The sequence below is a fragment of the Mesoplodon mirus genome, assembly GCF_964341445.2.
Source record: "Mesoplodon mirus genome assembly, chromosome: 7".
Classification (NCBI taxonomy): Eukaryota; Metazoa; Chordata; class Mammalia; order Artiodactyla; family Ziphiidae; genus Mesoplodon; species Mesoplodon mirus.
The window spans coordinates 52,983,126-52,999,457 of record NC_138983.1 but is presented as its reverse complement, the minus strand read 5'-3'; the positions used below and the strand labels follow the sequence as shown (position 1 = coordinate 52,999,457).

General features: G+C 36.1%; 1 protein-coding gene across 4 annotated transcripts in view; it reads right to left on the bottom strand.

Annotated features, from left to right (window-relative positions):
- Positions 1-5,843: 5,843 nt before the first annotated feature.
- The window catches only part of RSF1 (remodeling and spacing factor 1), a 175,629-nt gene continuing 165,140 nt past the window's right edge, over positions 5,844-16,332 (bottom strand). For 2 of the 4 annotated variants that reach the window (XM_082627858.1, XM_082627861.1), the window contains one exon: positions 9,611-14,510. In XM_082627858.1, coding sequence (XP_082483984.1) covers positions 13,942-14,510 — 569 coding nt within the window. In that variant the 3' untranslated portion in view covers positions 9,611-13,941. Of the gene's footprint in view, positions 7,459-9,610; positions 14,511-16,332 lie in introns of those variants that run through there. The other 2 variants (XM_082627860.1, XM_082627859.1) reach the window with 2 other exon arrangements.

Sequence of the window (16,332 nt, the reverse complement as noted above, 5' to 3'; positions counted from 1 at the left end):
TTGTAACAAATGTACCACTCTGGTGGAGGATGTAGATAATGGGGGAGGCTATCATGAGTGGGAGGGGGGTATAAGGAAATCTCTGTACCATCCCCTCAAACTTGTTGTGAACCTACAACTGCTCTAAAAGAATAAAGTCTTAATGAAAAATGTTGAATTTACGGGAGTTCCCTGCATCGGCAGGCGGACTCTCAAACACTGCACCACCAGGGAAGCCCCACTATCATATTCTTGAATGTAAGGTTTTGAGAAGGTCTCTATTAACATACTGGGACAATGTCAGGAGTCTGGTGTGAGCCAAAGTTAACTTTTATAATGTAGTGGATGAATAAACAGATAAACAAGTAAAATTAAATAGATGAAGAAAAAAACATGAAGGGGGGAACTCAGGAAAAAAACTATTAAAAAAGTAAAATCATAAAGTGAGAAAATAAATTAGATAAAAGAAAAGTGTTTTTGTATTCTATGCTAACCCAGGTTAGTCTTTCACTCTTCATATCCAGTAATAATAACAATCTTTATTATTATTATTTTTAAATTTTTATTATTATTATTTTTTTGCGGTACGCGGGCCTCTCACTGTTGTGGCCTCTCCCGTTGTGGAGCACAGGCTCCGGACGCACAGGCTCAGTGGCCATGGCTCACGGGCCCAGCTGCTCCGCGGCATGTGGGATCCTCCCAGACCGGGGCACGAACCCATGTCCCCTGCCTCGGCAGGCGGACTCCCAACCACTGCGCCACCAGGAAAGCCCTATTATTATTATTATTTTTACAAGAAAATAGCAACTAACACTTACGGAGAGCTTAATGTGCTAGGTACTAACTGTCAGTCTTTTTCATTTTAACCATTCTACTGGGTGTGTAGTATACCTCATTGTGGTTTTACTTAGCATTTCTCTGATAACTAACGGTGTTAAAGCACTTTTTCATGTGTTTATTGGCCATTTGTGTGTATATATATATATATATATATACACACACACACAGATATATATACTTGGTTTTGTTAAGTATATTTTCTAATCTTTTGCCAATTTAAAAAAATTGGATCGTCTTTTTATTGTTGAGTTGTAGGAATTATTTATTCTAGATACAAATACTTTGTCAGATGCGTGTGTTATGAATGTTTTCTCTCAGCCCATGGTTTGCCTTTGGATATTCTTAGTGGTGTCTTCTGTTGAGCAGTTTTTAATTTTGATGAAGCCTAATTTACTCATATTTTCTTTCATGGTTATTGCTTTTAATATCCTATGAAATGTTTGGTTACTCCAAGGTTGTGAAAATATTATCCTATTTTTTTCTAGAAACTTTATAGTTTTGGCTTTTTCATTAAGGTATGTAGAGTGACTTTGAAGCCGTATGGGCAGATAACCCTCTTTAGAAGTTTGGCTTGAAGGAGTGCAGGTGAATGGGGTTGGTAGCTAGAAAAGAAGGTAAAGAATCAGGGTAGTAAATGGATGAACTATGTGGAATGTTAATTATATGTCAATAAAGATGTTAAAGGATTAGGGTAGAGTTCTGTTTGTTTTTGCTTTTTGTGTGTGTGTTTGTTTTAGGGACAACAAGGAATATTACAGCATGTGTGTAGGCTGATGGCAATGATTTAGGTGAGAGAGAAAGAAGAAAAAGAACTTAGCAGTGATGACTGCCTGAAATGTCCTTAACAATGTGCAAAGGAATAGGGTACTTCTGAGCTTATGTAAAGTGGTTGATATTTGTCCAAGGGAAACCCATCTGGGTGCGGTGATATCTTGTGATTTTGATTTGTATTTCCCTAATGATTAGTGAGGTTGAGCATCTTTCATTTGCTTTATTGGCCATTTGTATATCTTCTTTGGAGAAATGTATGTTCAAGTTTTTTGCCTATTTAAAAATCAGATTTTGTTGTTGTTGAGTTGTAGTAGTCCTTTATCTATTCTGGGTATTAACCCCTTATGAGATACATGATTTGCAAATATCTTCTCTATTCCTGGATTGCCTTTTCATTCTGTTGTTTGTGTCCTTTGATGTTCAGAAGTTTTTCATTTTGATGTAGTCAGATTTATCTGTTTTAGTTTTCTTTTGTTGCCTGTGTTTTGGGTGTTATATCCAATGAATCACTGCCAAATCCAATGTCGTGAAGCTTTTCCTCTATGATTTCTTCTAAGATTTTTATAGTTTCAAATCTTTCATTTAGGTCTTTGATCCATTTGAGTTGATTTTTGCATATGGTGTTAGGTAAGGGCCTAACTTCATTCTTTTGCATGTGGATATCTAATTTTTTCAGCACTATTTGTTGAAAAACTGTAATTTCCCCTATCAAATGGTGTTGGCACTCTTGTCAAAAATTATTTGACCATATATGTGAGGGTTTTTCTGTGCTCTACATTTTGTTCCATTGGTCTCTATGGCTGACTTTGTGCCATGTGTCTTTTTACTACGCTGTTTGATTATCGTAGCTTTATAGTAAATTTTGAAAGCAGGAAGGGTGAGTCCTCCAACTTTTTTCCTTCTTTTTCAAGATTCTTTAGGCTATTCAGGGTCCCTTGATATTCCATATGAATTTTAGGATTAATTTTTCTATTTTGCTGAAAACATATCTTAGTGTATAGTATTAACATTTTAACTGTATTAAGTCTTCCAATCCATGACATGGGATGTCTTACCATTTATCTGTGTCTTCTTTAATTACTTTCAGCAACATTTTGTAGTTTTCAGTGTACAAGTCTTTCACTTCTTTGGTTAAGTTTATTCCTAAGTAAAAAATTAGTTGTATTTCTATACATTAGCAATGAATGACCTAAAAATACAATTAAGAAAAACAATTCTATTTATAATACCATCAAAATGAATAAAATACATAGGAATATACTTAACAAAAGAAAACTACAAAACATCTTGAAAAACATTAAGGAAGACCTAAAATAAAAGGAAAGACATCTCATGTTCATTTATTAAAAGACTTACTATTGTTAAGAAACCAATATTCCCTCAAATGATCTGCAGATTAAATGTAAGCCCTATCAAAACTCCAATTGCCTTTTTGACAGAAATTGATATACTGAACCTAAAATTCATATGAAAATTCAAGATACATAGAATAGTCAAAATAATCTTAAAAAAAAAAAAAGCCAAGTTGGAGGACTCACTTCCTGATGTCAAAATTATTGCAAAGCTACAATAATCAAAACTGTGTAGTACTGGCATAAGGATAAACATATGGATAAGTGGAATCAAATTGACAGTCCAGAAGTAAACTCATACATTTTTGGTCAATTAAGTTTTGACAAGGATTCCAAGATAATTCAATGGGGGAAAGGACAGTCTTTTCAATAAATGGTGCTGGTACAACTGGATAGCCACATGCAAATAAATGAATTTTGATCTTTACCTCACACCATATACAAAAATAACTCAGAATGAATCAAAGATCTAAACATAAACTTATAAAACTCTTACAAATATAAAACATAAATCTTTGTAACATTGCATTAGGCAATGGTTTCTTAGGTAAAACATCTAAAGCACAAGCAAAGAAAAAACCCAGAAAAAAATTGGATGTCATCAAAATGAAAAACCTTTGTGCATCAAAGGACAACATCAAGAAAGTAAAAAACTAACCTGCAGAATCAGAGAAAATATTTGCAAATCATATATTTGGTAGGGGTGTGGTATCCAGAATATATAAAGGACACTCAACAATTTAAAAGACAGATAACCCAATTTAAAAATGGACAGGGGCCTCCCTGGTGGCGCAGTGGTTGAGAGTCCGCCTGCCGATGCAGGGGATACGGGTTCGTGCCCCGGTCTGGGAGGATCCCATATGCCGCGGAGCGGCTGGGCCCGTGAGCCATGGCCGCTGGGCCTGCGCATCCGGAGCCTGTGCTCCGCAACGGGAGATGCCACAACAGTGAGAGGCCCGCATACCGCAAAAAAAAAAAAAAAAAAAAAAAAATGGACAAAGGATTTAAATAGATGTTTCTGAAAAGAAGATTTACAACTGGCCAGTAAGCACATGAAAAGATGTTCAACATCAGTAATCATCAGGGAAATGCAAATCGAAACCACACTGAGAAACCACTTGATATCCACTAGGATAGCTATAACAAAAAAAGACTGACAATAAGTGTTACTGATGTGGAGAAATAGGAACCTTCGTGCATTGCTAGTGGGAATGTAAAAAGATGCAGATGCTGTGTAAAAGAGTTTACCAGTTCCTTAAAACTTGAAACAAAGAGTTACCATATAATCTAGTAATTCCATTCCTAGCTATGTACTTAACAGAATTGAAAACATATGTCCACACAAAAACTTGTACACAAATGTTTATTATTCATCATAGCCCAAGAGTAGAAACAATCCAGTATCTCTCCACTGATGAATGGATATACAAGATTTGGTATATCCATAGAATAGAATATTATTCATCCATGAAAAGGAATGAAGTGCTGATTCATGCTAAAATATAGGTGAAATCATGAAAACATGATAAATAAGAGAAGTCAGACACAAAAGGCCACATATTGTATAATTCCATTTATATCAAATGTCCAGAATAGGCAAATCCTTACAGACAGAAAGTAGATTAGTGGTTGCCAGGGACTCGATGGGAGGGATGGTGAGTGACTGCTAATAATATGGGGTTATTTTGGGGGGTGACAACAACCTTGTGAATATACTAAAGACCACTGAATTGTACACTTTAAAATGGTGAACTTTATGGCATGTGAATTATATCTCAGTTTTAAAAACTAAGAAGAAAGATTTTAAAATAAAATTGACAAGAACTTTTATATTGGAAACCATTGCATAAGCACATCCAGATTATTAAAAGTGGCCGTGTCATGGAGAGGACAATCATCCTGAAGGCTGCTTCCTAGCCTTCTCTCCCCTTCCAATGTGCCTTTTCTGGTTGTGGGTCCCTACCTTTCATCCTTGCCTCTTTGGCACTGTCCTGATTCTGCGTATAGTATCTCCCAATAAAATTTCAGCCTTGCCTTCTCAATCAGTCTGAATCTGAAGCCAACTTTCTGATTTTGTAGAATTGAGTCAGCTTGCTTCTCTTGGATGTTGGTAAGCCCTACTTAACCTCAAAATTCATCCTTAAAAAAAAAAAAGATGCAATTACTGGCATCCCACTACCAAGCAATAATGCCAAAGAGAAAAGAAAATGGACATTTCAAAAGAAAAACATGAAACAAGTGCAGGGAAAAAGGGAGGACCCTCTCCCATATTGTAAATTTCAGCTTTCTATAACAATTGTTCCTCATGGTGGAGTTCAGGTATGTTCTTGAGAAGCCTGCTAGGGTCCTAGAGTTTCTCTTCGGAATTTCTGACATTTCAGTGAGAGTTTTCAAATATAGTTTAACATTTCTATAACCTATTTATTTTAAAGACTGGTAATCAAGTAGGAAACAGATTGGATGGGAGACAGGATGACACTTGTTTTCCATGATAAGGGAGAGCTTTGTATCGAGAAAGTGAATATAGAGGGATGGAGGTCAGAGAGAAATCAATGAGATGGGAAGACCCAGAGCAGGCAAGAGGGAAGGGGCCAGATCAAGGACACAGGCAGAGGGGATGTGGCAAAAACAGAGGTGACATCTGTTCCTTGGAGACTGGAGAGAAGGACGGGTGCTCGAGTGTGGATAAAGTGGCTCTGAAATGGGCAAAGAGGAACAATAAGGAAGCTATAGGTGACCTATACCATGAACTAGTAAGTTCCTAGTTGACTTCGCTTTGGGGATGACTTTATGTGTAAAACTAATGTTGCAAATATGAATTCACATTTCCTTAGAGTGTTTTTTTTTTCATTTTAGACTTTTAGGACCTTAAAGAGCTTATGTAAAGTGATTGAAGAATCAAAATGACACACAAGCATTCATCTCAACCAACATTTAATTTAGTTTCACTAGAAAGTTTTCATTACTTTTTATATTTCTACCGCTACTAAATGATCACAGTATAGTAGACCAATTCTCAGTTTTTAAAAGAAAAGAACTCTTTTACATTCTCTGGTCTCATAACCTGAAAGGGATGTGGGTTGACAGTCATGTTCTGGACCCCACTGTCAGCTCCAGAAAAGAGCTCTCTCAAGGCTGCCACAGCGCTGTCACCCGTAGCCTCCAACACAGCATCTCACTCGTATGTGACCAATTCAATTTAAGTGAACATTTCAATTAAACCACTAAGAAGCACTGGAGCTGGTCATTTCTTGCCAGCATAGATCAGCTTTCACTCCACTAAGTGAAATTCTGATCCAAAAAGTCCTTTACCTAAATAGTTTATCAATATTTTAAATCAGAACTGCAAATAATGAACTCCACTAGTTTGTTGGGGAAAAAATGAGTTCGTTGTGCATCCTACTGTATTCCAAGAGTAAGGAAAATCAAATCAACATTTGTAGATGAGAATTATACTCAGGATTGGAAGGGCCCCTTAAATGTCTAACCCCTTTTTAAATGTGTTGATCTATTACAGTCCTGCCAAATGGCAGTTCAACCTAAACCCAAACATCCCCTATTGGTGACAGTTCACATCCAAGTTATTAGAGAACTCTGTAAAAAAGAATTTCCATAGAATAAACAGAAAGCTTTTGCCTATGGCTTCTGCCCTCTGGCCTAGTTCTGTGGCTCCCACAGGGCCACACAGAACAAGTCCAAGGCCTCTTTAATGTATCCATTCTCCAGAGGCTAAAGATAGAAATCAAGAATAGCTTTCTAATATCTATAATTCACATCCTTGGCAAATAGCCTTAAACATTATTTTGGGGAAATTGATGCACTTGCACATTTACTTTCTAGATAGTAAGAGAACAATTCATCTATTCCTGGGGTGATAAAAATTTTCAACCTTCATCAACTGTTATTGAAAATTCTTAACTTTCTATGTGCTACAAAGTTTAAAATAAACTAAGTTTGCAAACACATCATGCTAAATACATCAAATTATTTAATTTTTTTATTATCACAATTGACATATATTAAGTGAAAGAAATGACAGAAGTATTATAATAAAACATTTTGAAAGAAAATTTACACAATTAGGCCAATAGCCATCAAATAGCTTTGGGCCTATCTTATAACACCAAGAGTTTTGATCAGACTATAGTGAGACACTGAACATTTCATTAACAAAAATATTGGCATGAGCCACAACGTATTCTGGTTGTCACTAACAAGGAATATTGTATTTAAACAACTATGCACTGCAATTCTAACACACTAGGTGTTCATACACTGCAGTTAACCCCTGAAGCTTTAAGCTACCAGGAATTCCTATATTTTCTATGCACAAAATTTACTTTGTGCATTATTAGAATCACATTTCCAGTTTTCAAATCTCTTCCCCCCCCGATACATGCAGTATGTCATACGTGGCAGAGAGCATGCCAGCTTCTCCTGTTTAACTAATAGCACATTCCTTATTACCTCAAGAGTTTTACGCTCATCTTGGAGTTTCTGCTTTAGCTCTCATCTCCTAGAAACAAAATAAAGCATTCTGAGAACCTATCCCAGGAATAATTTTTTATGCATAGGAAAATAAAGCATTTCATATAAGCATGTCTGGAAATCCAAGAGGCATTCTGATTAAACACTCACTAGATCCTAGCTACTACTTTAAAATTAAAATGAAAATCTAACATAAGCCATCTACAAATTCTTATCTGGAATTTGTATTCTTTGCCTGGAAATAAATGATTCCCAGGCTTCATTTCTGAACGGATGAGGAGAGCAAAGAAACTGACATCCTACATTAACTGACAATAGATACAGGTAACTTAGGTAGAAGTTATGGATTTAATTCTTTACAAGAATACACTTGCGCTACAAAGGTGAGAAATTAGAATGGTAAATTATCAGATGGCAAAAAGTAATGGCACTTAAACAAAGGTGTCAATATAACTTATGGTAAAATGTGCCATATAAGGCTGCTAGAATCAGCAGATTTACAAGATTTCAAAACACTTTTGATCAAGTAAGAAGGGAATTGGAATTTGAACCTGATATCCCTTCCTGCCATGCCTCCAGCAGACAAATATTCCTGTGGAATTAAGTCTAACGAATTGAGTCTACAATAACCAAATCAAACAATTCTAGTTTCTCCTTCTTTTACAGATTGAAAAGAAACCAAGCTCTGTTCCACTCCCAACCCCCTCCATCCCAGCACAGGACACATCCTTTCAAGGTGTATACAAAACCTCCTGGCAGGTTTGGGCAAGCTATAATTCAGATACCATTATCAAGACTCTACTTTGATAAGAGAACAAAACATCAGACCAACATTGAGAATACCCTAGTTAGGCATCACGAAAATCACGCACTTTAAGAATATGCTGCTAACTGCCAAATTTGGGCCATTGTAACTTCTTAAATTGAAAATCCATTTACACTAATATAAACTAGATCTGTGTATATATGTCTACATGTGTGTATATGTGTGTATGTGTGTGTGTGTAATTTTCATGCAATGATCTTAAAGCTTTGGAGACAGGGTTATTAGCCTAATTTCAAGGCTTGTCCATATAGCAGTACTGATGTGCACCAACTCTGCTAAAGGGCAGGATAATGAAAAAGACCATGGCACAGATTTTTAAACAATTTTAGGTTTAATTACATAATGCACCTGTAGATGTTCTAGCATAAACACAATTGTAAAAATCTACATCCTATTTTAGGGTATTTTTCCACCTCCCCTCCCTTAAAAGCTGTACATTTATAAAAAAATGTGACTCTCAAGCAAAATAAACTTTTTTTTTTTTTTTGCAACATACAAAATAAGTTAAATGATTCAGAAGGTCTTGAGCCATTAAGTTTCCCAATGATTGTGTTCTGGGCCATTCATAAGCATGACATGCAGCTAGCTCCTGGTCTAAGAACAGAACTCAATAAATACATGTCAAACAAAACCCCAAACACTTGAATTAGATTTCTTTAGAAACTGATGAAAGTCAAGAAAATATATAGTTAGGGTTAACAATTCCATTCTTAACTTACATCATCCAGTGGCAAAATGAACAAGGCAGGTCACTCAGTCACTAGTGCATTTTCTAGCTTGTACCGGTTTGGCAAAAAACACAAATGTAGTTCCTTTAAAAATGTTTTTTCTCATTCAAAATGTCTAAGGAGCTTAATTAATAAATTTCTACTTGTCCAATAATTTGTTATGCCCTCTCATATAACTTATGCATAGGATAGACTTCTTAGTTATTAAAATAAAAATCTTTATTAACTGAAATCACTACAATGTGTCAGAGTTGGGTTTGCAGCATTTCCCAGAGCAAAATGGTATAAACATAAAATGAAAAAAAATTGAGCTTACATGACAAAAATGAAAAAATTCACTAATGGAATCGTATCCTAATCAATTTCTGAGAGGGTTTATATGAATTTTTAAAAAGTGTCGAGTGTACCATCTAGAGTAGCTATATACCAAGAGCACTACATTTTTGCTTATTAATGACTGCTTGCTTGCTGGAGAATGACAATCTTCAATATATGTTACAGAGTTACTTAGCAATTCTTGGCACTCAAAATGTTAATGATAATTTAAGAGTGAAATATTTTGAAAACAAATTATTAAGTATACACATAACAAAATAACTCAGTTTAAATACATTGATAGCAAAGGGTCTTGTCTTTCAGGATTGGTATAAAAACAATGAAGTAAATCAACAGTTAGCTTGCCACTTCCAAGGTAGGTTTACAGGTACAAACTGGGAATGGTGGATAAAATAGGAATGGAATTTATTCTAAGAAAGTTTAATAACAGATATTAAGCAGAGGACTAGGTAGATACAGAAGGTATGCAGTCTTGGCATTCTTGCTTCTTGGGAGAACCAGGATGTTAAACCAAGAAGAGGAACTTCACTATTTTTCTCTAGGCTTTGTGTAATTAAATGATGTTCATAATTTCACATCAGTTACAATTATGTCTTATTTTTTATAGTGTCAAATAATAATTTCAAAGGGTTTATTTTTTCTAACATCTAAGATATGTATATACATATTAATTTATATATATATATATATACACATACATATATGATTATTCCATTTAAAAAAAGATCTGGGTCTTTGAATACTTGTCCTATAGCTGTGAGGCAATGCCATGAATCAGGGACCTGTTTGTTCCACTGTGTTGGTGAAGGGCAGTTCACAACTTTTTCTGAATATTAAACTTGTAAATTCATTAGGTTCCTTTCAATTGTATGGTAGAACTAGCGAACGGTTAACATCTCTTATCCCCACAAACATAAGCTAAAAAGGCATTCCTTGTGACAGAGGAAATTCCATCAGTCCCATTTAAAAATAGCTAACATTTCCCCACCTTTTAAATTCTAAATAACAGTAAACACCTACATTTTTCTTAATATATGTTCTTTGCCCAAATGCATATTATGGGATGGGTTCTATCAACCAAAAAGTAAAAACTGGAGTTTGTAATGTCCTGTTAATTTGTTTAAAAATCTTTTTTTCAACAACTTCTTTAGCATTTGAAGTCCTTGATTCTTTGGTAGATCATTTAAAAAAATTATCAGTAGACATGAATTTATTCTAAATGAAACTCCTTTTAATTCTCGGAATCTGCAACCTTGACCAACTGGAAAAAGATGTGCCAAGGAAACCCGACCTCAATAAATCAGGTATATTCTTGAGAATGTCGCTGCCGTCATTCTCCAGTAATGTGCCAACAACAGAAAATGTTTACACAAAACACTATTTCATCAGCACAAGTCTACAAAACCAAAACATGTTATTTTCAGTCTGAGTTCTTTTCACGTATTTTAATTCAAAGTTTCTGCTTTGTGAAAATCTGTCTAGTTTTCAAACCTTTACAGACACTGCAAACTAAATATTCTGAGTACTAAACTACATCTCCCCTTAATATATTTCCTATAGACTGTGGAGTTTGATACTGGGAGTCCAATTTGTATTTCCAAAAAGGGGGTTTAAAGTATTAAAGGGCTCTATTACATAGCAGCTATTGGGAGCCTAAATCCATGGTTAGTACTCTAATTACAAGGATCCAAAATGTTCTAAACTCTAGATGAATTGCTGCTTTCCTATACGCTGTCCAGTTCCTAATGACTGAATTATGTCTTTGGAAATAGAAATTTCACTTTTCCTTACATTTTGTTCTTTTTTAACTTCTTCAAAGCATGTTCAGAGTTAGTATTTCAGCAGACACAGACTCTTTGAGGGACTGAATCTAAACACCAAGCAGCAGAATTGTTTTTGAACTGTTCAACATTTAATCAGCCATAATTAACCTACCTGCATGATAGCAATTTGTAACTATCAGGTGCTTAGATTGCACTCTTTGTAGATGAAGCATAGTTAACTGGTTTAATCAGAATGTGAAGGGAATTCAAAGGGAAACACTATCAAGTTCACAAACACTGAATTCAAGTTTGGTAAATAACAGGCAGCAAAAATGGTATCAATGTCAGTGGGACATTTGCTAAATAGAATACTCAGTCCTTACTAAGATAAAAATTACCTTTTGCTCTCTATAGCAGAAGAGTAAAAAGAACTCCTTATTTCACATTAGGCATCCTGTAAAATAAATAATCTACCCATTTAATACTTCTTCTTGTCATTTGCTTAACTGAAGAAAACTAATAGGCTGAAGCAGAAGCTGGTGTGTCCAGAGGTAGAGAGAGGGTACATGGGAGTTTCTGCACCTTAGTGGCTTTACCCAACTGCGGAACTAAAATGGTAGCGGGAGACTGGGGGCAGGATAGGCCACCTGCACATTCTAACCACTTACCTTGCATTAATAGGAATCCTTCTATTGCCTGCCTGTTTTAGATAGTTAAAAAGGCCAACATTCTTAACTGACTTTCAAATAAATGAAACAAACCTAGCCAGAAAGCAGGCTTGGTAAGTGAATGTGGCTCCTTACATAGCCCTACTTACTGTCTGTGAATGTAAGCCCGTCCCTCCCTTCTGGTGGAACACTGTCTCAAAATAAAAATCACAACTTGCTTGGAACCACATGCTGTTGGTGCATCCTATTTTTAGGCTGCTTTCATTCTTTTATTTTTTATACAGATACATATACACTGCTAGAATCAAAGCAAAAATATCAATGGGTAGGTACTACAGAACTAAAGTGAAACAAAACAAAAAAACCCAAGAACCAACAAGTGAAAAACAACAGCTATAAACTTTCAAGGCCAAAAGATGAGATTTAAGGGCAACACCTGTGGAGGGAGGAAAAGGAGTATAAAGTTTCTAGAGAGGTATTTATAATGCAAGTCTAATGCCAGCTTTTTAATTATAAAAAAGAGAAGTGCTTTGCTACACACTGACTAGCACATATAATGCTTAATTTGGAAAGAAAAATGAATGAAGTTCCTTGGGCCAGCAGCAGATATGGTGTGTCCATTGCCGGCAACAGACACAACACTGGAACAGAAAACCCAATCCCAGGGCAAAAGTATTCACAGAAGTAATGGCTGAAGGTTTCAGAATTTGACAGGCAAGGTTTAATCACAAGTGCTACACTTTGTACAATGTTATTTATGGCTCTGCCTGAAATTTTACAGCTGTAACAGAAACTAAGACAAGTTCATATTTTAGTGTCAATTACATGTTAGATATTTAGTTAGTTACAAACCCCTTTTTCTTGAAACAAAGGGCTTTATCTTTCTTTAAAGTGTTGAGATGTTTGAAAAGGATGTCATACCTCTTAAATACATTGGTGGTTTTCAATCAATTCTATATTGGTCGTGTGACTATTAATGAATTTTAATAGAAGTCTAATGGCCAAAGGCCAAAACTACATTCAAACCCTGCTAATATATCCAGGCAGATAGGAAATTCCAACACACACACACACACACACACACACACACACTAAAACTCAAACTAAAAACCTCCCAAAGGAACTGCTTTGTTTGTAGACTTCAATTTGAAGTAGATACTAAGGGCAAGAATAGACCAGTTAAAATTCACCTGAAAATCCTTTCCCCTTCTACAATGTGCTAAAATACTGCGGTCAGCTTAGCATCCATCTCTTCATGTATGTATAGATGTACTTATTTTAAAATATTTCAGATATTTAAATATTAAGTGGCCAGAAGACAAGAGTTACACTATCTGCAAAGTTTACAGTCCACCCGGGCCTTATGAAAGACCACACTCATTTCACTAATAATTCTCCATGACAGCATATTAAAGGCCACCTCATCACCACTGCATAAAGCTGTTTTAAAAATTTTTTTACTAGCACAATCTGGTTGTCAAAGCTTCATTATACATTTTACTGTACAAATGCTTTTCAGATGATTTTTTTTTTTTAAACAACAAACTCCGCTATAAGAGAAACTTAGAGTTTTTTACGATGGTACTTTTTCGGTCTCTTTATTAAGTGTGGTTATCTCCAATAGTAAACAAGCTGATTTCATGAATGCTGTTACTAAATGACTTATGTATGATGTTATCTACAATTCTCAAACTGCAATAATACAGACTTGAACTTTTAAGCAGTCTGTTAATCATCATCTATGCCATGAATGTTTAAATATAATATATATTTAATATGAAAAAGCTAAAGCACAAGTGCTTTCTCCCACCCCTAATTCTGTTTTTGGGCCCTCACAGATTCGGAATGCATTCTTATCCACCCTTTTCACAAAGTCAGGAGAGCTCAGGAAATATAAAGTCAAAAATATACAAATCTTTGTTGTTACAATAAGATTTTTTTCCCATGACTGAAATTACCAAGGACCATGAACTTGGAAAAAGAAAATCAAAAGGAATTTACAGCAATTATTTATCTTCAAAGTTCAAAACTGGTCACTTCACAGAAAGACTTCAAGGTCTGTTGAAATTTTTCTTCTAAAAAGTCATTCTGTAGTGGAGTTTTCTAGGAAAAATAAAACAGCTTTTAATAACTGGCCCGCTGGTGTGAGAGCTACCGTGGAATAAATTAGCACAAAAATGGAAAAAAGTCTTATAACTGTTCACTGTTACAGACATAATCAACAAGGTCAGTCACTCTCAAAAGCTCATCTTCCTCCTCTTCTGGTGCCCCTGCCTCCTGCCCGCCACTTGTCCCATTGGGGGCCGGGCTTGCGCCAGCTGTGCTGTTGTCCTTGGGGGGCTGAGGCTTCTCAGCTGGCTTGCCAATCAAGTTCTCGATGGCTTTGCCAGGACTCTGTCCATTGGTGGAAGGTAAGTCCACTAAGCTATAGTCCAAAGGGCTCCCCACCTTGCCTACATTTTCAAAGTCCTCTTCCTCATCACTGTCTATCCGATAGGGCTTTTTGGTGCTCTCTTGTTCTGAGGGCAGAACCCTGGGCTGGCTGTCATGGGCAGGCTGATCTGCATCTCCATGAGCATTGTCACAACTCTCCTCTTCGTCTGTCTCGATCCGGTGTAGCCGTTTTCGGGATGGTTTACCTTCCTCTTCCTCCTCATCTGCTTCTGAATACTCATCTGTGCTTCGACCCCGCTTTCGAACTGACCGCTTTGATTCTTTAGCTAGCTCATCATCTTCAGAGTTCTTGGATATATAGCTCTCTAGAATAAACAGCACATTTAAGCCACTGGCACAGTTAACCATTAACAGAGTTAAGTAATTCTCCTTTAACAGATTTAAGTAATTCTCCCTTAACAGATTTAAGTAATTCTCCTTTTCCTCCCCATATTCATCCCATGTCCTGCTTTCAGACTTGCTTGTACATAACTATTTCCCTTCAATAACTGGCCTTATTTCTCTCTCCTCTCAGTCCCACAGCAATGCCCAATGTGATTCACAGTATACTTTGCCTGTGATTTTAGGGAAGAGCAGAATCTTTAAATGAAGATAGGCTAGTCACAAACTGAGCAACTCCTTCCCACTAGCCCTCAAATTAGGGAGTCATGTAAACATACCGATAAGGAAAGAAACTAAGCACCCAATTCAGGACATATGAAATACTGCTCTAACTCTCATTCCATGTTATTCAATGTCCTTGGCGGTCCTTAAACGTCTTCTCTTGTTTATACTTGACTCACCTGGTCTCATGGCTTTGCATACCATCCATATGCCATTGATTCTCACATTTGTTTTAGGCAACCAATCCATAGGTTCCAGACTCATGTATCAAACTGCCTGCTCAACATCTATGCCTGGATTTCTAAACAGGCAGAACCAAGCTCCTAGACTTCTTCCTCAAACCTGAGCCATTCTGGTCTCCACCATCTTAGTTACTGGCAACTCTATTCTTCCAATCGCTGAGTCATCCGTGATTCCTTTCTTTCTCCTATCTAACCCAGTAGTAAATCCTATGGGTCTACTTTCAAAGTATGTCCATAATTTGACTGCTTTTCACCCCTTTACTGCTACTGCTCTAGTCTCACCCACCATCATCATCACCTGGCCTATTTCAATGGCTTCCCAACTAGATTCCTAGATTTCCTCCCTGTCCCCTTCAATATACTCATAACACAGATACCATAGCAAATTAAAACGTAAGTCAGATCATATCACTCCTCTGCTCAAAATCCTCCAATTATTTCTCATCTCACATAGAATAAATTCCAAAGTCTATACAATGGTCTACTGCACTATCTAATATGGTACCCACTAATCACATGTGAGTATCAACATTTTTTTCAGGTCTTTACTCAAATGTTGTCTTCTGAGTGAGGCATTCCTTTGGTACTCTATCTGAAATTTCACCTACGCTCCTTTTCTCCTTTACTTTTCTCCGTAGCATTTATCTCCACCTAATATATCATATATTCTGCTTATTTATCATGCTTATTGTCTCTCTTCCCCCAACTAAAGTAAGAGTTACAGGACAGAGTTATATATTTTTGGTTATTCTTTTCACTCTTCTATTCCCAGTGCCGAGGACAGTGACTAGTTCAGTAAGTATTTATTTTTAATAGTTGAATTAATGAATTTATATCTGTCTTTAATGATACATGAAGATAAATACACATTCACCCGGATGTTTACCTCCCTTCTTTAGTCTCCCATATCCAAACATTTTTTCCCTTGCTCTCCTGGCTTGGGCTCAAACATAAATGACAAGGATCTAAGAAAGCAAATAATCTTCAAAACAGACCATAAACAATGGAGAATTAAATATATAAAAAAGAAATGGGGGAAGGTAAGGGTTAGACTCATTTAAAATAAACTTGGGAAGAACTCTGGAATAACTACAAAGACTAAATGGATATCACAAGTTCATATTTTAGATCTTTTCCTATACTTCTGGTATGGGGCACAGCTAAAGCTATTAAGAAATAAAGGTTTACCAACTAAAGCTCACTGTTATGGTGGAGAGAGACAGTAGGCACCCTTGGGTGGGAACTGTTCAGGTATTCAGGACATAGGAGGTTATTTCAAAAT